This window comes from Desmodus rotundus, chromosome 3, assembly GCF_022682495.2.
Source record: "Desmodus rotundus isolate HL8 chromosome 3, HLdesRot8A.1, whole genome shotgun sequence".
Lineage (NCBI taxonomy): Eukaryota > Metazoa > Chordata > Mammalia > Chiroptera > Phyllostomidae > Desmodus > Desmodus rotundus.
The window spans coordinates 113,305,035-113,331,931 of NC_071389.1; the positions used below are offsets into that span (position 1 = coordinate 113,305,035).

General features: G+C 45.1%; 1 protein-coding gene across 12 annotated transcripts in view; it reads left to right on the forward strand.

Annotated features, from left to right (window-relative positions):
• The window catches only part of CACNA1C (calcium voltage-gated channel subunit alpha1 C), a 628,485-nt gene that overhangs the window by 425,819 nt on the left and 175,769 nt on the right, over nt 1–26,897 (forward strand). For 9 of the 12 annotated variants that reach the window (XM_053920860.2, XM_053920863.2, XM_053920862.2 and 6 more), the window contains exons 6-8: nt 3,000–3,158; nt 9,585–9,781; nt 20,958–21,061. In XM_053920860.2, coding sequence (XP_053776835.1) covers nt 3,000–3,158; nt 9,585–9,781; nt 20,958–21,061 — 460 coding nt within the window. Of the gene's footprint in view, nt 1–2,999; nt 3,159–9,584; nt 9,782–20,555; nt 20,660–20,957; nt 21,062–26,897 lie in introns of all 12 variants that reach the window. The other 3 variants (XM_053920870.2, XM_053920869.2, XM_053920871.2) reach the window with 2 other exon arrangements.

Here is a 26,897-nt window from a genome sequence, read left to right on the forward strand (position 1 = left end):
AATTCTGTAGCATCCCTGTGACAGAAAGGAAGCCCCCAGTGTGCTGTGACTTCCTTTTGGCTTCTTTGCATCCCTCGCAGGAGTCTCTGCCTGAGTCTGAGAGCCTCAGGAACTTCCTGGCCGCTCACATCCCTGACTATCCAGCACACTCATTGCAGCAAAGCCCAACAGAGCTCCAGGACAGCGGCAGTGTTTCCTTGGATTGGGTGTCATTCCTTCAGCTAACACTTACTGAGTACCTGCTGTGTGTTCAGCCGCAAGCTAAGCCTTAGCCTTGGTGCAAAGAACGGACAGTTCCCATCTTCACAAAACTCACACCCATGTGAGAGACAGATGCAAATGTTAAAAAAAAAAAAACACTTAATGAACATATAATTCCAAACTGAGACTAATGTTCCAAAGGAAAGGAAATGGTTCCAAGAAGACATGTAAGAAAGGAAACTCCTGGTCTGGGAGTTTGAGGAAGGATCCCAGGGAAGAGAGACGCTTGGGCTGAAAGCCAAAGGCTGAGGAGGAGGGAATGGTGGAAAAGCGTTATAGCTGAGGGAACAGCATTGTGACGGCTGGGTAGAGAGAGAAGTATGTCATATTTGAGTCTCAAAGAAAAGCTGTTTAACCAGGAGTCCAAAGAGTGAGGGCCAGGATATGGAAGTGGGTGGAGATGTGGGTGGACGGGACCCTCTGGGGCCTTGTAGGGCATGAGAAGGATTCAGTCTTGATTCTAAGAGCAGACTCTCTGGCTGTGGCACAAGAGAGAGTTTCCCATCCTATGTCTCCCAGTATTTTCTTGCCATCGGAGGCCCTGGCACTGAAGGCCTGATGGCAAAGGCCCCTCATAGCCTGGGTAGCCCAGATGGGGTTCCCTCCCCTTTCTGTGAGTAGCCCTTAGTGAGCTCTCCCTGCAGCAGACACCTCTCAAAGTTGCTTTGCGGTTCAGTTTTCAACTTTCTCATGGCCTTTTACCCTTGACCACTAATGCGTGTACAACTTGCTAATTAACGGAATCATTTGGATCTGAAAACATCTTGTTCTAATGGGAGGCTGCAAAGCACTCCTTAATTCCACAGGTAAAATTATTCCAGCTTTTCTCTTTCTTTTATTTATTTATTTATTTATTTATTTATTTATTTATTTATTTATTTATATTTTCTCTCCCAGCTTGGCTATAGCTAGGAAGAATTCTTCTAATTAGCCCTGTGAAAACCACTCCACCAGGTTACAAAGTGCCAGTGACTGCCCTGCAGTCTGGGGAGTGGCAACCCAGCCTTTGTTTATCCAGGGAAGAGGGCGGTGGGTGAATACAAAGGTGAAGCTTCCCATACCTAGAGATGTGGAACGATGTCCGCGGTGGGGGTGGGAAAGTCAGCAACACTGAAAGTGCCCTCTGTGGTGTGAGTCAGAGGGGAGTGTCCTATTATACATGTGTCAGAGGTGGCCCACGGATTTTCTGCACAGCTGGCTAGATGTAGGGAAGGAGAGCCTGCCTTTCCCCTAGATCTCTCCTAGGATGTGAAGACTTGGTGCACTCACTGTTGACAGAAAACTTTCTTAGGATTAGAGGTAATCTGGAGGTGACTTGCTTGTGACCCCTTCCTTGGCATTTGCAAATGAAAATGCAAAATCCCCTTTAAATTAGGAGCATTCATGCCCTGGCTGGTGTGGCTCAGTGGATTGAGTGCCAGCCTATGAACCAAAGGATCACTGGTTTGATTCCCAGTCAGGGCATGTGCCTGGGTTGCTGGCCAGGTCCGCAGTAGGGGGCGTGCAAGAGACAACCCACTGATGTTTCTCTCACACATCGATGTTTCTCTCCCTATCTTTCTCTCTCCTTTTCCCTCTCTCTGAAAATAAATAAGTAAAATCTTTAAAAAAAATGAGGAGCATTCTTGGTGTGTTATTTATGGTTGAGGTTATAAGCGAGGGGGTCCTTCTCCCCAGAAGCCAAGAGTACAAGCCTGTGTACCTCTGGGGTACACTGACAAGACCCATGTTCTAAATAGAGTTTTTCATTTACTTTTTTTTAAGGTATCTGAGTACTTAAAAAATTTCATCGTGATAATATATGCATAACAAAATTTACCTTTTTAACCATTTTTAAGTGCACAGTTTAGTGGCTCCAAGTCCATTCACATCGTGCAACCACCACCACCAACACCCATCTCTAGAACTTTGTTCATCTTCTCAAACTGAAATTCCATGCCTGTTAAATGAAACTTCCTTCAGTGTTTTTTTAAAATTTCATCTTCATTGCATTTTTTTCCATTACCATTTAGTCCCCTTACACCCCCTTCTCCCAAGCAATCACCACACTATTGTCCATGTCCGTGAGTCAGTGGGGTTTTCAAATGGAAGGCTATGATGTTCTTCAGACTTGGGTCCTGAGGGAAAGTGCCCTGGTCAGAAATCTGTGGGAAGAGAGGTCCGTTCATGTTATCCAGAGAAGGTGCTTTCAGAGCTAATTCCTCAGCCCTCTCAGGGAGGTCTCACAACCCAGATGTGTCCTAAGGGTGTGAGTCAGCTTCAGCAAAGGAAGTCTCACCCCCTTGATCTACTACTACCAGGCTCACCTGTTTTATAGCAGATGGGTCAGCCATAGGCTCTGGAGTGATGAGTAAGTCCTTGCATGGCTGTCTCTAGTCAAAGCAAGCCCTTTCTGCTGTGAGACACTGCTCTAGGAGAAGATTGTCTCTAAGCTGGGGTATTCGAAAATTGAATACTTTTGGGTGAAACAACATGTTCTTCCCTGTGGAAGTATAGCCCTGCCAGCCCTTTCATTTGGATATGCTGCTAGGAGATTCTTGGAGTCAGGCCACCCCATATGTAGATTTCTGCTCTCTCAGTTTCTTCATCTAAAAAACCAGGCTCGTAATACATCACTGTTACAGCTGCTAAGAAGATTGCATGACATAGTGTCAGTATGGCATCCAAGACAGCACGTGATTCCATACATGGAAACTGATGTTCTCACCGTTGTTACTGTCTGTGATATGTTGATGTAGGTCTCCAGGTGGTTCTGAATTCCATCATCAAGGCCATGGTCCCCCTGCTGCATATTGCCCTGCTAGTGCTGTTTGTCATCATCATCTACGCTATCATTGGCCTGGAGCTCTTCATGGGGAAGATGCATAAGACCTGCTACAACCAGGAAGGCATAGCAGGTAAGGGAAGATGCTGGCTAGCCAGTTCTCCAGAAGCTTCATTCTGTGGTCACTATGTTCCATTCATCCAGGGACACCACTGCCATATGACCAGTGGTGCCTGGAAAGGCCCCTCCACTCCAGTGCTCATGTCTTCATACCATGGTTAAATGAGAGGCAGAGATTGGTATTCTTTTTTTCTCTTGAAATTTTTGTCTTTGCTAAAATTGATCTCTGTTAAAACAGCTAAATGCAAGTTTTGTCCAGCACTATTAAACACTGTGTAAATGAGCTATGCAATTCAAGAAACATTACATAGCCAATCTTGAATATGTTCATTTAAGAATCAGAACTATCCTGGGGACTGTAGATCTCTGCTCTGTCGATTCTTCAGTGTTGTTTACCATCAGAAGCCCTTTCAGGAAGACAGCTTTGCCTGTAACCAGCAGGCTGGGTCCTCAGGAGCTGACCCTGACTCCCCTGCTCTTAATGTTCTCCACTTCTCCATTTCTAGGCAGAATCCCTGGCCCCATATCTCATGCAGGGAGGAGGATGGTGGGTGGGGAATCACCTCCTTGCCAGCAGTGAAACTTCTTTCCTCCAGGAAAAGGTTTCACTCTACCTCACGATTTCCTCAGGACTGCTCTACCGCAGTCCTTTCCTTTTTGAGATTCTGCTCTTCATGCTCCTTCCATAAATCAATATATTTTACAAGCAATGCTGGTTCATTAAGCACTTCCTTGAGTAGGTCTAGAGTTTTGACTTATGGGGTATAATATAAACGGCTGTCTTAAGTTACTAAAATCTCAGCTTGATCTTTAAAAAAAATATTTAAATGGAAATTGACAAGGCTTTTAAACAGACATAAAAAGTAGTGTAACATAAAAACTTGATGGAAAAAATACACCCCCCAACAAGGGGTTATTAATGTAAATTTCCATGGTTTTTTCCCCTCAAACGACATCTTGCATCTTAGTTTTTGGCACCTTGGTGAAGAAGGGGAGAATATTTGAAGCATTAAAAGATACCTAACTTCTCTCCATCTGCTGCTTCTCATTTCCATTCAGCCCAGAAATTAAATTCAATTTGACCCCTCCTGCTTTGGGGCCCTGGAGAAGGGACATCATCTATACAACAAGGAGTAAAATGGATTATTCATAGTCAGAAAACAGAATGAATTACCTGATGTGGATAACCTGGTTTGATTGGATATATTGGGTTTTTGCAATGTCACTGCCACAGTCCCCAAAAAACAAACGAAAAACTGTAAACCCATAAACACACACAACTGTTTTTACTTTTTTGATGGAGAGCCTGTTTAATAGGAGACCGTTTTTTTCACTCTAGAGAGAACTTCCAAATTACTTGGATCATAATTGTATAAAATAAACTATCATGTTAAAAAAAGAACAGAAGCTCTTTAATATTGATTGGAACAATAGGTCTTGATTTTATCTAGAATCTGAGGTTCCAGCCTTGCTTTAAGAAATACCAAATAATGCAATGAATAATATTTTCCCCTTGAGTTCAAACCCTTCCTTATGTTCAGTTTGATCTGTAGCTATCCCCAAACCAATACATTTATATTAATTTTTTGGCTTCGTTAGAGCTCATTCTAAGTCCTTTTTAAAAGCTGACTGTAATGTGTCTAAAGTTTGTGCAGTTGTACTGAAGTGATCGATGACCCATCTGACCCAAATTCCTCAGGCAGTCACTGGGATCTTGTGTCTCAAGACCCCCATCAATTCAGCAGTGGGTGATGATGTGGCTCTCACCAGCAACATACTAGATGGTGGAGAGTGAAATGGTGAAATCCTGCCATACAGCCAAAGATGGCAGTCCTGCCTTGCGGCCCAGCGTCTGTATACCACTCAGCGAAGGCCCAAACTGCACATGGCTTCTACCATCCTGCTGGGAAAATAGCAAAAGTGTGTTTTCTCCTGGTGGCAGGATCCTCTAAGGGCCTGTGCTAGCAAGCAACCCTGAATGTTGCTTGGAAGTCACTGGCCTTTGCTGAGGCCTTCAGTGGCCACACATGGCAAGGGAATGGTGGGCATGGTAGAAAAGGGAGGTACAGGACAGGACACTGCTCCGTGCTGCTGCTGGACAGTCTGGTGAAAGAGCCACCTCACTTGTTAAAAGTTTTAGTGACCTCCCTGCTTTTAGGATAAAGCTGGAACTAGCCTCACCAATTGCAGTGGCCAATATAGAACCATATTATTGTCCATCTTTGATAGTAAACAGGACCAGGAAAAGTACCAGAAGATGCATCAGATTATTTATGTGGTGGGTTTTACCTTCACCCCACAAGTTCAGAAGGGAAGGCAGCTCCATCATGGACACGACCATCAGCCTTGGGAGTCAGGTTGTTTGAGGCCAGACAATGAGAGAAGTGTTCCGGAGTGGGGAGCCACACCAGCTCCACCGGGAAGGTGACCTCACTCTCTGTGTGGAGCCAGAGTCCCTGATGGGAAAAGAGACTGAGGACACTTGGCTGCAGGAGCCTTTCCTCTCCACACTGCAGTCAGAAGCTCACCTATCTCTTCCCTCCTAAGCCTGCTGTCTGATGACAATCCAGGGGCCACTCCGTTGTCCTGACAGAACTTGGTGCAGCTGTCGGCAAGGCCTGTTCCACCAACACAGTGATGAACACTGATGAGGAGAAAAAATGTGCAGGAGCCTGGACATACTTGGTGCAGCCAGAGCAGAAAACCAAAAACCTGCAGTCTTTGAAACCAATCCCAGTGTGTTTTGAAGAGTTTTGTACCACCTTTGGAATAGGTGATTTTTTAAAAAAACTTTTAGACTTTGGATTCAAGTATCATATTTTCTGCAAATTTAGATTATATGAAAGTGCTTATGAGCCCTTGTTAAAATATTTAATGAAATTTACATCAAATTCCACTTTGAGGAAAAATGTTTTTCCACTCAAAAGTGGAATTTGAGGAATATTTTTCCTCAAAGTGGAATGTTTTTCCATTTTGAGATTATTTTTCTGACTGAATTTTATGTGCTTGTAAATTTTGGACTGCATTGGATTTTGGGCCATGTTTCCCATAAAATCTATAAAGAAAGATCTGGAACTGGCCAGGTGAACCATTATTCTGTGTATGCGGCCCTTGCACCCCTAGAGAGGTGGTCTCAGAAGAGGCACTATTTCCACAATCCTTGAGGCATCTGGAAGGTGCCTTCCCTGTTCCTCCACAGACACATCACCATATGCTGGGATCTTTTGTTTTTGGTTGTCCCATCTGGTTGATGGTGCTTCGAGCCAGGTCACTCTGAATGGGTGTCCCCAGAACAATAATTACTCCTGAGACTGGCAAAGAACTGGCTGACTAAAACCTAGAAATGAAATCACTGTCATTCTATTCACTCCTTAAAATTCAGTCCTAAAAAAGTAATAGATTTTGTCTTTCGTATTTCTCTCTGGACCCCCCAACTGGCATTCTCCTGATATTTCATGGTCTTACTGGCATTGAGTGCATTTCTAAACTCTCTCCTAATCTGGCTGCCATTATTTTACTGCAAACTTAACTTGGACTTTCCAGAATGACACTCCCCCTCTTCACCTACATTGCTTTATTTCTTCCTTCTTCCTCAGGTTCTGACTTTCCCTCACTAGGACGTCATGACTCTGCAGAGGAAAACCAACACATTTCCCCATTAGAGCTAATTTCCCCTCATTCTCCAGTGCATGTTGCAAGGACCTGCTGATTTGTGTGTGTTCACATTTTTAAAGTGTTCCCTTCAGTGCTTTTTATAGATACCTATTTTTACCAGATCATCACTGCTGCTTAATTGTTCTTGAATCTTTTTTTTTATTGTTGTTCAAGACACTTAAAATAGTAGAGTGGCCCTTGAGCCTTTAGGCAATCTTTCTGAATCTCAACCCTGTCTCTTTTATTAGAGACCACTTCCTCTTCATGCTGTTTCTTTTCAACATCATAGTTTTAAAAACCCAAAATATGTTTTCCTTCAGAACTCACTTTGCCACCCTTCACGTTTTCCTTATTTCTGCTCATATCAGGAACTGAGAACACAGGGAAAGATAACAGATTAGTAATCACAATGCAAAGATTAATAGCATCTTTATTGCACTAAAAATCAAAACAGGAGAAAAAGAGATGCAGGTCTCCTGTTTTTCATTTCTCTTTTCACCCCATGTTTCATATCATTCCAGCGATTTCATAACAGTGACTGAACACATCATTCTAGAAAACCGTCACTAGAATGGGCGAGAACACAACAGAGTTTATGATCTCTTTGGTTCTCGGTTTTCCAGTCTCTCAACTCTCAATTTTTTAGGTAATTATTATCTAATTCTTTAGGATTGGTATTCACTTTTTAGTTTCCATCCTTTTATAGCCTCCTCTTGTTTAAGCTCACATCCAAGTCTCCGAAGATTTCAAGATTTCAAAAGTCACAACAATTTGCTAGAGTTCAGCTACAGGAATGGAGCCCTCCTGGGAGCCAGCCTCTGGAGATGGGAAATGGTGTGGATGCTCATTTTCTCAGGCAGCTCAGGGGCCAGTGAGCGATGTGGACCTGTATACCTCAGTGGTCACATAAACATCCACGTACAATCTAAAGCACCCAGCCGAGGATGAGCCAGGAAACAGCACTATTCACAATAGCCCAAACCTGGAAACAATCCAAGTGCCCACTAGCTGATGAATAGATAAACAGACAGCGAAATGCACATGTATATGGGGTTTCTAGAAAGACAAAGCTATCGTGACAGAATGCAGATCAGGGTGACAGGACAGGAGCAGGTTGACTGCAAACAGGCACACAGGGATTTTGGAGGATGATGGGAATGTTTTAAAATGGATTGTGGTGATGGCTGCACAACTCTACACATTTACTAAAAATAATTGAGCTGTACATTTACATTCATGGATTGAAAGAAATGTAAATTATATTTCAGTGAAGCTGTTAAAAAAAGAGAAAAAAGGAAAAAAACCAAGAAGACACAATCTAGCATATATTTCCAGCCATGCTGCTCAACTCCATTCTCTTTAGAATTATCTCTTAGTTAAGGGTTAATATTCTCTTCCTGTCTTCTTCCACTTGGGAGTGAAGTTTCAAATCTGAAGCCACAAACTGAGGAAGAGCCAACTAACTACCAGTCTTCAGTCCAGAAGCACTAGACACGTGCCATTCCTTTGATACATAGGCAACAAGGAAAGATTCTGGCTGACTCGTTATCTCTAAATGAAGAACTGGAAGTAAATTCTCTCTGGGGCCATATTGTCACTGTTGTTAGAGGCAATCATTTATTTGTCACAACTGAGGTCTGTCCTGTTTGTTACTGTTAATTTCTACAAGTATGAGACAATGTCCTTAAGTTCACAGACTTCTGTTAACTCTACACCATTCCCTTCCCCAGCTGGGACCAAGACTTTGTCAGTATTTCTCTATTATTTTACCATAATAGCAATTCTTAGATCAATCAAGTCTTATTTCAATTTACTAATGATCTCTGCACCAAAAATATAAACCTCATCTTAATGTATTGACTTTTTAGCAGCTGTTTCTTGTATGCAGAATTAGCCCAAGCACTGTCTGTAGCCACAGATGCTGAACTGTTTCCTGAAAAGGCCCTGTCCGTACCTACCTGGTGGTCTCCCTGCCACCCACTGGCACTCTGTCTTGAGTTGAGGTCAGGAAATAACTCTTTTCTTCTGAAAGATCTGAGTGCTGGAGAGCCAAGAGCGGGGCTGCCAGGTTCCACTTAACCTGCATGAAACAGTCAGCGGTGCTTGTGCCTGGTCAGAGCTGTAATAAAGATGGCAACAGTTGGTCCCTTCCCCACAGTCAGAATTTACTTTATCCTTCATCCACATGAGGCTTCTTTGACAAAGTGACTTGCATCCCTGGTGATGTATCATGTAATATGTTATGGAACCTCAAATAGTCTCAGAGTGCCACTGGATGGGATCTGTTGTCTAATTGTGTGGAATAGTCTTCCAACCAGCATACCCTCACTCTGGTATTTCAATGCAAGTGCCTATAGATATTTTACCACCAAAATAAAACATGGACTTCCTATCATATTCCAGGATATTTTCCACTCAAAGTGGTTACATAATCGTTATTTTTTGATTGGCCATTTGACTATGAGGCTGACATGTTACAACAATATGCAACAACCTTACTGTCTTTGAAACCAATTGCTGGGCTTAAAATACAGTTTTACAATAATTAGTTGAACATACTGACATTCTTAATCAACAGCAGCCTAAAATGAATACCTAGTTCCTTACATTGTTTACTTCATACATGGGGGAATGCATGAAAACGTGTTCCAATCACTGTTACCGTGGTGGTTATGCCTATCCCATCAACCTTATCCTATGCCTTTCCTCTCTGACTTCTTGCTCCTTTTTTCTCTGCCCGTCTCTCCCTCCCCTTTCTTCTTCTCCTCTCCCCTGGCCATTTGAGATGCTCCAGCAGAAGACGACCCCTCCCCTTGTGCTCTGGAGACAGGCCACGGACGGCAGTGTCAGAACGGCACCGTGTGCAAGCCCGGGTGGGACGGGCCCAGGCACGGCATCACCAACTTTGACAACTTCGCCTTCGCCATGCTGACAGTGTTCCAGTGCATCACCATGGAGGGCTGGACAGATGTGCTGTACTGGGTACGTACCTTGAAACACAGAGGCAGGGAGTCCAGAAGGCTATAAGGACTTCCTTCCCTCTACTCTCCTTGTTCATCCTTCCCATGATTTTGGTGGAGAGGTTGATGAATTTCTTTGATTTCTTTCAGGCCTTTTATGAGAGACAAAGCGTGAGATGTTCACCCTAATGAGTCTCTCTCTGCCCACCAGCCTAAGAGAAATGCCATCTTTCAGTATGTCTTCCACTGTTTCTAGTGAGAAACTCTGGCATGCCCCCAATACCTGGAACAAGGTTGCCTGCCATTCATTCCCCCACCCACTGTTGGGTTTCCTCTCTTCTTATTCTCGTCTTGCCTCTGTCCCCAAAAGACAGATAGATTATTAATTGTTAGGGCTAAAGAGAAGAGTCAGGCCTGGTCCTCTAAAAAGAAGCCATTTTTATTGAATGGTGTAGCATTACAGCATGCTATTTTTATTTCTCATGTTAATCTTACTATATCATATTAGAATAGTCCAGACAAATACATTATTGACATTTTTACTGCTAACAAAACAGGCTGCTGCTTATGTGATACATATTTGGAAATAGTGTCAACCACTCAGCAATGAATGTTTTACTTTAAAGATGCCCCTTTCATTACCCACCAGCTAGCACTAGTTTGCCAACCTTTGAAGTGCCAGATTTTTGTACAGCCTGTCCCATATGCAGATATACACACCATATTTGAGCTCTCTTTATTCTGGCAGAGTTAAATCCATTATTTGTAAAAACTCCAGAAAATATAATTCTTTATACTGTTTCCTATTTCAGCATGAGACGTTATTTGCCAGAATCCAGTGTTGTTCTCCAACACTTAGGTGAAAAATGTTTGTTGCCATTCTTGAAAATGCCATCTCACCTAGCATTTTGCAAATAGCAAAATTTATTTGGCCATCCTGAAAACCAAATAAGAGCCTGCTTAGGGAACAGTGCCTGCACACTACATCAGGGGAGAGTAGGGGCGGGGCCGGGAATGCCTTCCCACCAAGCAGAGGGGCCAGATAGAAAAGCACTAATGCCACAAGGAGTGTTGACTTTTTCTGAATCAGAAAAGTTTTGTAACAGCACAGCGATGTGATATAGCATATTGTAGCTTCTAAATTTTTAAATAAGCATCATGTCTCATTGATTCAAAACTCTCTCTTCCCAGTTTTTATGTTGTAGTCCACATACTGAATCCCAGTGTTGCTATGAAATTTGTAGCTCTCTGCAAATGACTACTTGGAACCTGCCTGAATACCTGTACTGAGCAAACATTTATTAAGCATTCTTCACATGCCAGGGGTGCTTCTAGGTACTGAGAATTCAGACCTAAAAAACATCCAGGTCAGACTGAAAAGCTCAGCCTAGGGAAACACACTAGATTTTAGCTGAGTAATGGTGGCACAGCTGCAGCCATGCTGGGAGAGTTGCTGTGTTGTGATACTTCCAAAGAAGACAAAGGTCAAATCACCCCGTCCTCAAACTAAGATGAAACATGGAAAAACATTGCTTAGGCCCTTGCTGAACAAGAACTGGTTTTAAATGATTTGTACAAAGAGAAGGAATTTGAACTTGTTATGCTTAGGCAAAGTTATTTCATTTAGCAAAGCTGATCAACTTTCCCAGTGGCCCTAACTGGTGCTTCTGCCCTGGGTGGACACCTCAGGCCAGCCAAGGACAGAAGCCTCCTTCTGCAAATGGGCAATTTCTGCCTGTGGCCAGAAAATGTCATTGTATGGAACTGTGCTTTGGAGCCTCATCATGTAAGTTTCAAACCCATGCTTTAAGTTGCTATGGAAACACCTTCCATGGCAGCAATTTGAGGGCAGGGTGGCAGTGGGTGGGTGGGTGTGGGATTGATGGGAATAGGTATAATTTACTTTGCTGATGGCCCTGATGTATTTTTGTGATCTTCCTTCATCACTCCCTCCTTCTCCCCGACCACAAGTCATTGATACTCCAACAGCCAGATGTGACCCAAAGAAATACTGTCATAATGACAGCTGGAGTAGGGAATGAGAACAAGCACAGAAATGCAACTACCAATTTCAGCAGCTGTGTTGTGCTTTCTCCCCTGGGGTGTGTGTGATAGAGCTCAGGCTGGAAATGGAGAAAGTGTCAGAGGTGAAGGAACAGTCCTGGGCTCATGGGACATTCCTCTCTCTGATTTTCCCAGCACCTTTCCTAACTGGCCATGTTGTGTGTGTGTGTGCGTGCACATGCACAGGCACACACACACACCTAAAGCTGAGAGATAGCCTTGTACTTGACTGTTCATGATGGAAGCACCTTCCAGCCCAATGCTCCTGCTTTCAGGCAATTTCTCTAATTGCTTTGACCTTTCTATGGCCATTTTATTCTTCCTTCCTTCTTCTCTGTCCCTCCTCCATCCTCCCCCTTGAGCATTCCTCCTTCTGGCCTGTAGGCCTATATCTCTAAACCCATAGATTCTCAAATCTCCATGTGCTTTAGTGTAACATGGAGCTTTCTTAGAAGCTCCAAAGTTAAAACCCAGTATCTGCATTTCGTAAAAGCTCCCTGGGTGATTCTGATGCTCAGGCTGGAGTTTGAAAACCCTCAGAAGTTTAAACTATTGAATTCAAATGGTGCTTCTTTGATGCTCTAAATTTGAACCACTCTAAGGAGATAGTTTTCATTGAAATTGGGGAAGTAGGGTCTTCTACCCAGAAGAATACATTTCTCTTCACATCCAAGGGACAAGTCTGGAGGACATGGAAAGGACTGACCCAGATTTTCAAGTATGGCAACCCCAGACTTAGGTTCCTTCTGAACCACCAAACAGCTGGTTAAGAGGATCCTAGGGAGAGACTTAATCATCACAGCAGTAAAGAAGCAATTGATTCAATCACTAGATATTGCCTGGGATAGAAGAGACTCAGGAGGTCACTGTAGCAAACAGCAGACACCTGCCTCCTGCCATGGAAGGTACTGAGTCTGTTTCCCTTTTTCTCTGACATCCATTATTTGACCCCATTGTTATGATTTTGAAGAGTTGGCCAAAACCTAAAATCTAACTCGGTCAAGTAAGACTTCATATTTCCCCTGCTATTAAACCTTTGGCCATATACTAGGTCCAGAACCCAATAAGCTGAACAATTAGCTAAAACATTGCTTGTACTTAGGGCCATGTTCCAGAGGTCTGCAGATGACAAGGTATGGGGACTTGGAAACTAAGACAAAGCTCAGTTTTGGACTGTCATTTCCTCAGGAAATGGCTTCTTTAGCCAAAGCCTCTCCACTTACTCTGAGAAAAACTACACCTCTTCAGAACTAGGGGAGGAGAACTGATCTCATAAAAACTGCCAGCTTTCTTTGGAAGCAGTGAAGCACCAAGACAGGGAGGAAGCTAGGTTTGTATGGAAGGACCATTGCTTTCCAATTCTACTTTCAGGTGTGTTTGGTTTTTTAACTGAATGTCCCTAGCAGCCTTCTGCATATGATTCACGACTACTTGTCTTACAAGGTTCAGCTACATGCCTTCCTGAAGATGTAACAGGCTGCTAGATCAAGATGATATGTTGGGTTCTCACATTAGGGTCAGTTTAAAACTCTCTGCATTATTCCTCCTACATAGCTCACAATTAAATAGCTTAACATCAGCCAGTTATCTATTCAGTGCTGGCTTTGGGCCCAGCACTTGAAATAGCTCCATCCATGCTCGTGGCAAACACAATAACAGGGCCACTGAACTGGAGTTGGAACCCCTGGAGCAGGTCACATGTGAGAACAGGCACCACACAAGAATACACTTTTCCAGGTCTGTAGGAGTCCAGACACCTGCATAATTCTTCATGAAGAGGATCATGTTGACCTCTCCCCCGCCAAAGCCCTTCTGCTCCAGGGCCCCTAGGAGTAGTGCATACTGTGCGGCACAGTATAAAGCACTCTGGTCTATGTTTTGCTGGACTCATGCTCTTCCCCACTTTACCACCATTGGGGTCACCTTCTTCCCAACACCCATTGCCCCCCCCAGTTTCCTCTACTGATTTAAAAACATTAGCAATTGTGCTTACAAATAATATTAGAAAGCATACTTAATGAGAAATCATATAAAGGAAATATTTTTAGAATCACACATAGTGCCTTCTGTAGTATCTGGATTACTTTTGGTTCAACTGGAGAGCTTGGGAACAAAAGTGTAATGTTCTAACCTTAGTCATAACTCAGTTGTCAACACTATACTTTGTCTTGTCGTTCCACTACATGTCTGGACATGCTGGGAAGATGTTCCTACCAAACACACTCACACAGTCTCAGTCTCAGTCTCTCTCTCTCTCTCTCTCTCTCTCTCTCTCTCTCTCTCTCTCTCCCCCCCTCTCTCCCTCTCCTCTCTCTTCTCTCTCTCTCTCTCTCCCTCTCCCTCTCCTCTCTCTTCTCTCTTCTCTCTCTCTCTCTCTCTCTCACACACACACACACACACACACACACACACACACACACACACACACACACACACACAGGAAAGCCACTCATCTCTTGTCTCAGTGCTGCTGAAGTATCCCTTGTTTAGTACAAAGGACTTTTGCATCCAAGCAGGTTGTAATTCAGGTTTTATCCTGTTTTTCCCCTACTCTACCGTTCCTTCAAAAAGCCCCCTCTTTTGACTATAGAATATAGAAAATGAGACTCTGAAGGCATCAGGAAAGCAGAAAGGTGGACCTGAATTCTATGATGACCTAATAGTCATTCTAAGTGTAGAGCTGAGAAAAAATCCTCAAGTAATCCAGAAACAGTATCCTTGGCTCTTTAACAGGTACCAGAGTAGAGAAAGTGGTGGGTCCTACTTAGGGACCCTGTGGTCTTTAACTCTCAGTCTGCCTCAGGGTGTTACCCACTTAGCCAGCTTTACACAGAGCACTTGTTATCTAAAATTTAAACAGTTGGTTCATAATCATATTAAGAAAGAGAATTAGCATCTCTTGAAGTTATTATTTATTTACTTAGTGGGCTTTACTATATTCATTGCACTGGTATTAGGTGAGTAATTACTATTCAATAATTCAGTTTAACAAACATTTATTGAGTGTTTTCTATGCCCCTAGGACTGAGTGGGGACTGGGGTAGGACTGGTGAGGAGGAGAAAAAGGCCTTCCCCCAAGGAGTTTAGGGTCTAATTGAAGAGATGGGGTCACACAAAGAAACGTGTCCTAGCAATACAGAGCAGTACACTCAGTTAGGGCAGGGAAAGCATTTCATGGCCCAGAGCAGGGAAAGGTGGGATTTTGCTGCCCTTGAGGCTGGATGAAGAGTGCAAGAGAAGGCTCCTCTGCCTGGAAGAGCAAGTTTTTGTAACAGTTCAGGAGACTGGATAGAACTGTGTTTCAGCCTCTCAACAGACCCCAAAAGTACTGCTCTCACCCAAGTGTTGAAAGGCCACCTGTGGGGGTGCAGTACCAGGCATCATAGTCAACCCATGCCTGGTGGCTGCGCAGGACAAACAAGCATGGCTTCTTGGCTATGAGCCAGCTGTCCCCTACATAGGCGTCATACTGGGAGCCACCATTCCACTCTCCAGGGCTCCTAACCTCCCCCAGGTTGTCAGTGCACAATCCCATATGAGTTGAGTGATTTTTAAAATAGATTGTAGATGGAGGCGTTAATGTTGTTGGCTCGCCTTCCTCTCTGTTAGAGCTCATTGGTGTCTTTCCCACGCAAACCAGGCTTTTTACTGTGTTGCACGGCATTTGCAGGTTTTCTGTGCAGAACGATAAACAGGTGCAGGTGAGACCTGTTGCCTGCCTTGCTGCTCACTCAGTGACCCATAGGTGGACACCCCATGTCCTAGCAAGCAAGGTGGCAGAGGTCATGAGCAGTCACAGACTTATCAAGTCTTTGCTTGGGGCACTGGCGCATTTGGCAGCAGCAAATCCTGTCCTCTAGTGACACTGTGTAAAGTGCTGTGACTTTTATGGGTTTACACCTCCTGCCTTTGTTGGCAAATGACAACCTCTCTCAGTGTTCACTGGAACAGTTCAGGTTTTTTAGATTCACAGTGCCCGAGCCATGAACCTTTCAGAAAAAAAAGTGGCACAACTTGAAAACTCATGGAAATCAGCTGAGATCGAGAGTGGCCTGGAGGGAATGGGGACCAGGAGATGTTCCCTCTATTTTTTCTTCTTGGAGAAAAATATACCTTGATTAAGGCTGAGGTTCCCCCGAAGGAATTAGATACTGGTTTCAGAAGGGTCTTCTATGTTCTTCATTCAGTATTCCCTTTGTCCACTGATTCTGTGAGTAGTGAGGTCTGTTTCAGCAAAGGCAGGGTCAACTGCTGGCTGTTGGTCCTGGAGGCTGAGGCTGCTGATGGCGGACATCAGGAGGGCTCTCCATGGCCTTCCTTCAGAAAGTCAGAGAGCTGCTTTTGTTACAGGCCTGAGAAACAACTAGCTTTCATGGTTTGCAAGGACCTGTTCTTTTTCACCTCTAAATAAGGATGTCAGCCATCTGGGTCACTTTCTGAAAGCATGAATGTATTTATTCTTTCTCTTCTCAATAGCTCCATTCTAACTGATTTAAGACATCACTCCATCACTCCAAGCATTGCCCTACTTCAGAGCCACTCGGCATTCTATGCATTCTACCCAGTAGGCCCCCAAAAGTAGGTGGCCTAGAATAAAGAAGAGAAAGTAGGAGGGGAAATAAAGGGGCTCTTTCCTCTCTGGTCAGAGCCAAGCAGACCAGAGAATCCCCCTCTGGTGGCCGCTGAACACTGCTCACTAAGGGAGTGATGGGGTCTTAGGAATCCCACCTTGAGGCTCATTAATCTCTCATTTGTCCTCCTACCCCTCACCTACTATTCCCCATCTTGAACCTCTGAAAGAGCTATCCCATAGCCAAGGGCAAAACCAAAACAGAAACATAGGACAACAAGGGGGAGATGAAGACCATGAGTCTCCTGGATATGGCCATGGCTGCAGGATGTATGTATGGGTCTTGTGGCTAACTCTGGGATATCTCTGGGTGATGTGGTCTGTAGGTCCATTCAGTTGAGGTTCTTAATGATGCTGGAAGTCACTCATATTGTGTATGGCACAGAGGAGAGCACAGGCAGACTAAACAAGGGCCCAGGGAAATCTCCAAGGCACATGGGTTTATTGGCTCATCAGAGATGTGTAGCCAGGAGGACCACATTTTCTGTGAAGTTAAGTGTTCATAAAATTAAAGGGGTATAAGGAAGCAGTCAGGAGAGATCTCATTTCAGGGAGACAACCAGCCCTCCCTCCTATTCACCATCTTTCAGGCTCTGGGGCAGTGCCACTAGGGTGAACTGTGGCAAGCATGAGGTTGCCTCCTGGACTGCCTCTGCTGGCCGTCCTGAGGGAGGTGAGGAGGTCTGTGGCTTAGACCGAGCTGGGGAACTTCCTCAGAACAGACCCCCTGATCGATCCCCTAACCATGCTTGAGGAAGCACTTTCCTATGGTTAGCATGGAACAAGCAGGCTAGACTGCCCTGCCCCATGGGGCCCAGAACACCTGTGAGATTATGTGCAGTGGGCTGCATGTATGTGCATTTTCTCTGGTGAGAGCCCATAGCTGTTGGGGTTTTTTTTCCAGCTTTCCCTGACCTCCCCACTGTCCCAAAAGAGCAAAGAAGCACTAAGTTAAGGAGAAGGAAGGGACCTCTTCTGACCTTCAAGGGCAGAATTTAATCTGAGAGAGGAAAGGCTTCGCATGGCCTGGGATCCAGGTTTCCATAGAAGCCTCCTCACAGATGCCTCCTCAGATCTCAGGGCCATTTCCAACCCTGGGGCTTTCACTGTGGCACAGAATACAATGTCTTACACACAGTAGGTACTCAGTAAATACTTGTTGGACCAACGTGGACACTAACAAGACCACCACCAAGAATAATAGAAGGATTACCTCACAGTTCCCCATAATAAAATGTGACATACAGACCCTGGTATCACGTGACCATCATAGCCACCATTACCTGCTCTGTGGCTCCTGAGCTCCCCATGGCTCCCATGCTTTTCATCCTAATTTCATTTCACCAGTCTCGCTCCTCCTTTTATTAGTGCAGCTTTGTTTTTCTCCTGGCAGTTCAGACTTGCCTCTGCGGCTTTGGTTTCCTTTGCAGCTTTGGCTCAGATAATTAATTACCTTCTGGCTGAAGGAGGCTCCCAGACTCCCTGTGATGGGGCAGCTCCAGCACACACAGAACTCTCTGCCCTGCCCTCCTCACAGCTGCTGTTGTGTTGGATATTTCAGTGCTCAGCCCCTGGGAAAAACCTCCATCCCAGAGCCAGGATAGCTTTCCAGCTGTAGGCTCTATTTTTAACAATTACCAGGTTCTTAGGAAAGCCCTGTTTCTATCACAGGATTCCTCTCTGCCCCTACCTGCCTTGTCCTACCTGGCCTGTCTCTTCCTTGCTTGCTTCTTCTGCCTCGTGCAGCCACTCCTGCCTTTGGGCTTCTAGAACCCTGCATGTTTACTTCTATAAATTCACTTATCACCTTGCATTGTGGTTGCCTGTTACTCATCTGTTACCCCTTCAAGCAAGGGCTTCCTCTTTACATCACAGTTCCTTGGCTCATATCAAGTCCATTCATTCACTCAACAAACATTTACTGAGGACCTGCTACATGCAAGGCATTGTTCTAGGCCCCTGGGATACACCAGTGAACAAATAAGACCAAAACGGCCAGTCTTCATGGAGCTTCCATTCCAGCATGGAAGACAAACACGTAATAAACTAATAAATTATAGAATAGAGAGTAATAAGTACTATGTAAAAAACAGAGAAGGGTGTGTGGAAGTGGGAATGATCAATAACTCCTATTAAATTGAATTAAATTTGACATGGCTCAGTAGACATAGGTGGGAATTGTTTTTTTCCTCCCTGACTCAATTCTAAGAAATGACCCCCAAGCTCTTGGCATAATGTTTGTACTTTGTACCATGACTACATTTGGTAGATTCCTCTAACTAAAATATAGTAACCCCAGATAAATATTAATAAGTTTGCAAAGAATATATTGGAATGTAACATTTCAAATTAGTTAGATTAGGTAGGTCACTCGTACTTGTCGATCTTTTTTGTTTTCAGCATGCAAAGAACGTATTTGTCCAGCATACTGGGGAACATGGGGAAGGTTTTCCAGAGTCTGAGGGCTGGAGGCAGCACTCTCCCAGCACACTTGGAACTCGTTTCAAGCACCTGGTGGTGGTCAGCAACTTCAGCCTGCTTTAGAATCACCTAGGTGATTAACACACAGAGTCATGAGACCCACCGCATTCTTGGGGAAGGGCCCTAGAATCTGCTTTGTTCACAACTCTCCCAGGTGGTTCTGGTCCTGGTGGTCTTTGGGTCCCAGTTTGAGGAACACTGCAGGGCAGCAGAGCAGAGGTATGTAGTAAATCACAATATTTTCTGTGTCCTTATATTTAAAATTGGGAGTTAAGGAATGATCCACAGAGCAGAGGCATTCTCAAACTTTTATGTGCATCAGACTCGCCTGGAGGGCTTGATAAGACACAGGTTGTTGGACCCCCCCCCAATCCCCAGATTTTGGGATGGAGCCTGAGTATGTGCATTTCAAGACAAGTTCCAGCGGCTGGCCTGCAGGACGCCGCTCTGAGAACCACCGATGTGAATCATTTAGGAAGCTTTGTACTTAGGAATTTGGATTCCTGTAAGCCAAAAGCACAAAGACAAAGTTGGGGTTCATTTTTGGAAGATAAGACTAAAATAGTCTTGTCAGAAAGCATCAAAAGAAATAGACTTGAGAAATTAAATCAGAATAAATTTTCTTTTGGATAAAAGTGCTGCTCTGTGCCCTACCCTCATCTTCATGTTCACCCACTAACCCAGGATGTGCTGGTGAATGTTCGACAGCCAGTTGTTAGGGACCACAGGATGGAGGGGGCGGATCTGTATCACTTGCCCATTTCTGTCCACCGTGGCCAATTTCAAGCTACCGTTGTGAAGTCCCTGAACATGGAACTGAGAGGAAATGCATGGTGGCTTTCTAATGCCCACGGAAACCAGGTCTGCACACCACAGCCTCCAGCTACTCTAGGGGGTTGCAGCCTTTCCTGGGGAGTCTCATAATTCAGTTAGTTACAGGTCACAGTTTCATGGGTAAGGGCTGTGTCCATCTAGGCTGTGGTTATAGTCACAGGAACCATTCTCTGAAAACATAAACCAAAATGACCATCTTTCCTGCTTGTGGCCTATAGTGTTGGTGAAGCCCTGGTGTTCCACCTCTAAATTCTGGGGCCAGCTCAGATCCAGGCGTCAAGTCCCTCGGGAAGGCCTCCCCCCCACCCCCCACACCCTTGGAGATTCTGGATCTCTGGCTCTCGCAGTAAGAGCTGAGGCGCTTCTGACACCGAGCTTAGGGTGCAATAGAAGATTTAATGCCATGTAAACCCAAATGAGCTAAAACCATTCTTTGCTGAAGAGATTATTTTTTGAGCCAACCCCACCTTCCTAGACAGGTGAGTGGAAAACATTGGGGAAATTATTTTTTGTTCCAGAAAATAAGACAACAGAGAGAGCCAGACAAGATCTTTCTTAAGGCAGAGCCTTTCAAAAGTCCCTGACAGTTCAGGTCAAGGTCATGGAAAGTAGTCTGAATATAGATGATGCAATGTGAGGGTAGCAACAGACCATGATCCACATAGACAGAGACCAAGTTTAGCCCCATTTGTCTCCTCCAGATTCTCTCCACTCCCTTCTCTACCTGCCTTCTCGCTTTGACTCACTTCTGCTTTCCCTCTTTCCTAACTTTCCTTCGTCTTTCCAGATGCAGGACGCTATGGGCTATGAGTTACCCTGGGTGTATTTTGTCAGTCTGGTCATCTTTGGATCCTTTTTCGTTCTAAATCTGGTTCTCGGTGTGTTGAGCGGGTAAGCTGACCATTTCTATGTCCTCCTTACAATGCAGCCGAGCAAGGTCCCAGGTTCCACTCTGTCCATTGCCAGGATCCTCAGGAATGGGACCCTATAAGGCCCAGGAAAACCAGGGGGAAAGGTCTCCTTTACCTGCAAATTCTGACTCATTGGCTGGCCGGCTGTTTGGCCTCTGATTTGCACCTCGATGATTGGGTCCTGGCGCTGCGTGGGTCAGTGTCTGGAGCCAGTGATGGGTGCTGGGCCGTGCTCGACTGCTGTGTGTGCCTCACTAACTATCATTCCATTCTTCCAGGTCAATGATGCCGTAGGAAGGGACTGGCCCTGGATCTATTTTGTTACACTAATCATCATAGGGTCATTTTTTGTACTTAACTTGGTTCTCGGTGTCCTTAGCGGGTAAGCAAGACCAAGGAAAAAGGTCTTGATTTTTCAATTTTATTTACTCTCTCTGCTATTCCTGGCTTTATTCTTTTCCTGGCTCTGATGAACCTGGGGTAAGGGGCCACCTTAGGAGCCTTGAAGTGAGTGTCCTTGGCCTGGCTGGGCAGAGGGTCAAATGTACAAGGATTAATCCACTGGTTTAGGCTTCACCAAGAGATACTGAGGCCCACCTATCTCCTGCCAGCTCATCCAAGCCCCTCCTTCCCTCGTGCAGCTGCTCAGGTAGGCAGGGTGCTTCTCCTTGTACTCGAGGAGTAACATGGTGACCCTTGGGCTGGGAAGGCTTTGGCAGCTGGAACTGGAGGGAAGATTCATAGACTGTGTGCTCTCAACATATGCTGCAGTCTTGCAGATTGGTTGTTGCCTGGCCCTTCGAGCCAGTCACAGTATGTGCCAGGCTCACAGTAAAGACTTCAGAGAGCCCTTAGTCAGTGCTGAACCAGGATAATAAGAGTTTGATTTAAGATATAAATAAGCAAATACAGACTAAAAATAGCATTCTCTCTGGTTCTAATTCGTAGACTGAGAAGTCCATATCTGGCATTCCCTTGTCTGAATGGAAAGGACACTTAGCTGTGTAAAGCCCTAGAGTATATGAGAACTGAGGTGAAGGAATATACTTTCCTTTCAGTTTATCTGCTCAGCTCCAAGTATAAAGCCTGCCTAATTTTGGCCTTTGCTCAGATAAATTTAAAAAGTGGTAGAAGCAGCATATGTGCAGGGCATCAAGGAGCCCTAGGGATGGGCACCTTCACCAGGGGCCTTCCTAGATTTCCTCAGCCCTCTTCCTTCATCCCAAACCCATACCAGCCGTGCCAAGGCCTAACACCTAAATGCTCCTGGTGACCTGCTCATGGTGACATGCTCTGCTGCCTTGGCTATGAGGGGAGGGCTGCAATCTATTTCTGCTCTGCTCAAGACAGGCCAGCTGCTTTCAATAGCCTTTCCTAGATCTCCAGGGACATTAATGCTGGGAGAAAGTCAGACATAAGGAGAAAGACTGATCTTCATTTTTACTCAACAATAAACTGGGAATAACTACTACCACCTCCTGCCATAGCCTAAAACAAAGCAGGATTATCTAATTTAGTTTTAGGGATTGGGTGAAGGGAGGATTCTGCTTCCACTCTCACCCTTTCCCAAGGTGGGTGGCTTGTTAGGGACTTTGAGGACAGGATGACTCTGCCAAGGTAAGATCATACAGGCAACTAGTGTCTTCCCTCAGGGGTGGGAGTGATGAGGACACACACAACCCCTGATTAGCTGCCTAGAGGGTGAAAGGATTTTCCTATCTGTGTTCTAACACGAGAAAATGCCCTTGTGTTTATATGTAAATCACCAACAAAAGCATTGAAAAGAATCAACCTCATCAACCCACTTAAGAAAGAAATTCAGATATCCCACATCTGCGCTTGATGGATGCACAATGTTGAACAACTTCACCTTTTTAAACTTTAGTTACCCATCTGAAAAAAATTAAGATAATAGTAGGTTGTTGGGTTGATAGACTAAGATCATTTATGCAAAATACTTAGCTTACAGTAAGTGCTCAATAATGGTGCTATCATTACAATGATACTGTTTACTTGGTGCCTGTCATAACTGGAATTAGCGAATAGAACTGTCAAAAGTTAGAACTATTCCAACCCAGTCTTTTAAAGATGAGGAGAGTGAGGTGTTAAGTGACTTGCATGATGTCCCTTTGCTGGTAAATATCAGAAAACGGCTCCCATTTTCCCATCATTACCCATTGGATGTATATTGAATGAACTTGACCTGTAACACAAGCCAGAGCTCTGAACTTTTAGAAGATTTTCTAATATTTCCATATTCTTCCCCCAGAGATTAGAAACAAATCTAAGTGAAATACCACCCCTCCCCCCATTCCCCAGAATCTCATTGGAGAGTAGGAACCAGATTGTGGAGGCCCCTCCTCAAGCAGAGTATGTGCCCTCAGTCCTTCTTGGCCCCTCCAGAAAAGTCATCCTCCTGGTGGTATCAAAGCAGAGACGTGAAATGACAGCAGCTGCTGGTGTGAGAAAAAATCCATTTGGAGACTGTGTCCTAGCCTGACGCAGTCCCAGGGAGAGGGGTGTGTCAAAACACTATCCCAAAGCCTGGCAAGTAGTAATACTCACATGTATGCTGACTCTGAGCAGGAACACCAGGCCTCAGACTTCGGCACCTGAGGGTCCTTGAATTTGTACACTGCTCTCCTGGAGCAATGTACAAATTCAGCTCCTGCTCCTGCTCCTGCCCCATTCCCGGAGCAGCAGCTTGCTGCTCAAAGCTCTGAATGGCTGGCAGGACATCTCCCAAGGCTTTCTGGGCCTCTGGGCACACCCTCTACTCGGATGAAGAAGTGTCCGTTGGGGGAGCAGCTCCCCTCCCTGGGTTAAGGAGCCCTCTCTCTAACCTGTCAAGAGGGCCAGCCAGTCTGAGCGGGCCCCGCTGAGTCCATGAAGTGACAAAACCTGGACTCAGGCTCCTGCTGGCTAATCACCTGGCGGTGGCAGTTTTGGTTTTGAGTCAGTGTCTTGATTAGGCAGGACCACAGGAATGCTATAAAACTCCCACTTATTCATCAGTCAGGCTCCTGGTTCAGCCAACCTTTCAGAAGCTCTCAAGAATCTCAGAACCCCATGAAATTCGCTGCAGCAATGACACACTAATGGTAAGCAGCACTCTCCGTGCCAAGCACTGTGCTGGGAGCACTGGTGGAGTAGCTCATGCTGTGCTCACAACAACCCAGTGAGCTGGGTGCTATTCATATCACCATGTAACAGAGAAGAGAAGTGAGGTTTACACAGAGAAACGATCTCACTTCTAACAGGTAAAAAATGGAGGGTCCAGGATTAAACTCTGCAATGTGAACCTATAAGCTCTATTTCTGACCTCTGTTTTATACTGTCTCCCAACCAATTTGAATGGTTAATCCTGTGTTCTGAAATTACAGTCCAGAAGGGGGTGGTGTGAAGAGCGGAAGCTACCGTGAGGAAGTGGGAGAGCAGGCAGCAGCACTGGCCTCTGTCAGGCTCCTGTAGACAGCCAGGGGAGCAAGAGTCTCAGGAGGACAGGGGCAGAACCACCGCTGGATGGCTGAAGCAGGCAGGGCCCTGAACCCCAGGGCTGCCAGCCTGCAAATATTAATAGTCCTTCAGAGAGAACAGCCCCCAAGTCAGCAGCACTGCAGGCTGGGGGCATGGGGGCATGACACCCACAGCTTTCAATTAAGAATAATATTTTACAGCCCAGCACAGAAACCTATGCTCAAATTGTATCCTTCAGTCATGGATCCATTATCTGTGGATCGTCACAAGCCACAGGCCTGGTGTTATACAGATGTGAATCAGGTTATATTTGCTTTCCCCTTCAGAAATCTCAGCTGCCAGCTTATTGGAATTAAAATGGCCATGACGATGAGATTCTTGAAATTGTATTGGAAGCTATAATCAGTTGAAAGTCTCTGGACTCTGGAATCCAGTTACTTTTTGTCTTTAAGTGATTATGAACAGAGGGCTCCAGACATGTGCCTTCAATTGACAAGGGGCCCAGGATTTCTTCAATGGACAGGCATCCAGTTCTGCCCACTGGGAAATGGGCATGTCTCTCTCCCCCCAAAAGCAAAGAGCCTGGTAGACAGGCATTTTATAGCCTGAGAACATAGACCATGGCACAGCATGCAGGTCCAGAAGGAAGCAGGAGAAACACTGGGACATCCATGCGTTGCAGGTAGAAGCAAAAGAGATGGTAACGTAGACAGTCGATTCTCATTATTCTGTGAAGTCGCCACAAATGCTGAGTATCAAATACTGAGCACGCTCTTAGGAGAAATGCAAGGTTAGGTTCCTGTGAGTCTTTCATCACAACATATTTGTCAAGTAATCAGTACATAACCTGTATTTTGTGTGTTTCTACTTAAATACACTTTATTTGATATACAGTATGGATTTGTTTACATCGAACTTATGGCCAATAGTCTTGTAGCTCAGGCCTGAACAAAGCTTGTCCAACACACATATTTTCTTTGTCAGGCATGTGGCAGCCTTCTCTCACTGAGGAACACTAGATAGCACTTCAGCACTATGCTTAGGGGCCACTTTATACTGCAAAATCACCAAGAAAAGGCACACAAATGTGGCACTAAATAGATCCTAAAAAAAGACCTTTGTTAGCAGTCTAAGCTGAAACAAGCATATAGATGCATCAGCATCACCTTGTCTGATCTCAGCTAGGAATGTGACTCCAGTCTTTTGCCATTCTACAGATAACCTCAAAGGCACACCAGTTATTCACTCAGGGGTTACAAATAAATTTTATTGAGTAGGCAAATTCACAAATACAGAATCTAAATAATGAGGACCAACTGTATTGATTATAGAGGACCTAAAGCCCCAGCCATCTGTATTGACTGGGCTTTCCACACACACCTCCCCTTATACGCTGGTTTTTGCATTAGTGAGTCCAAGTCCTCTGGCTCTGTACTCCGTCCTCATTTTTCATGTTGGCCATTGCTGGCCAGAGATGTGCTTCTGCTATATGACAAACCCCACAACTGTGACTGATTGTCTAGCCAGCTCCCATCCCTGGGCCCAGCACTGCCCATCAGGCTGGGGCCTCATGTCTTCATTAGCTCAGTCCCCAGAGCAGATGCATGGCTGGCATCCAGGCCAGGAGATAAAGAGAGCCAGGCACTGCTACCCAGAGAATCCCTTACTGCATGGGGTCTGATGGTGCCCTACGCTCCCTGGGAGCCAAGGGGAGCCACAGGGCTTCAGATCTGACACTGCTACTTTTCTCTGCCCCTCACACCCTCAACACACCTCAGTTTTCTTTTCTCCCAGTGGATGTTTATATTGGGTCCCCAGAGGTCTTGGGGTACAGATGGGGAGTTCTTACTCCACATGGCAGATGCTGTAACAAGACTGAGTCAATTGTCCTTACTCCAGTTTGATGCCAGTCCTAGTCTCCCACCTCCAGAAGAAGGATGGTGAGTTGTTTTGAAACCTTCTGCAAAATATTCTGAAAGAGCTAAAGTAAACCCTCAGCTATTTAGTCCCCTTACAACCTAAACCCACTCCACAGGAAAAGGAATGGAGAGTACAAATGTGTGTGGGCAGAAAGAGAGGGAAGAGAGGGGGCCTGGAAGTGTAGTTTTGGAATTGATTCGCATGGGGAGGGATCCTCTATATGAAGTGACTGTGTCCTGAGAGCAAGCCTATGTCCTGGGACAGTGTGACCAGGTATAGAGGTTTGGGGGCAGCAGGGCTGGCATCTTTCCATGCCCACCCCCAATAACAAAAGGAGAGAGGGGCAAGGCAGAGCAAGGCTTCCATCTTCACTGCAAGCTGTTAATCTGGCCCCCTTTCCCTGGCATTAAACTCCCTGGGAAGGAAATGAAGGTACCACCAGTTGGCAGAAAGCCCAAGAAAGAGCAAGTTCAATCCAATTAGAATTGGATTCAATCAAATTTAAGACGAAAATTCCATCCAAACCAGAGCATCATTAAGGCAGCATTTGAAGAGAGCTCATTAGCTTGAGAGCCCCCACATCTCCTAATTTAAAAAGTTCCCCAGGCCACTCCCAGCCTCACCCGCATTTCACCATGAAAATGGTGAGTGCTAAAATCAGTGCTCTCCCGAGCAGCACTAGCAAATGTGAATACTAGACCCTGGGTGCGGTGAGCTACCCAACATCACCGAGTAGATTCAGGAGCTGAGCCTTTGTCCCCTGTAGTTTGTTGGTGGGTCCTTCCTTCCAAGGTGCCTTTCCTGTAGAGAGTTTGGCTTGT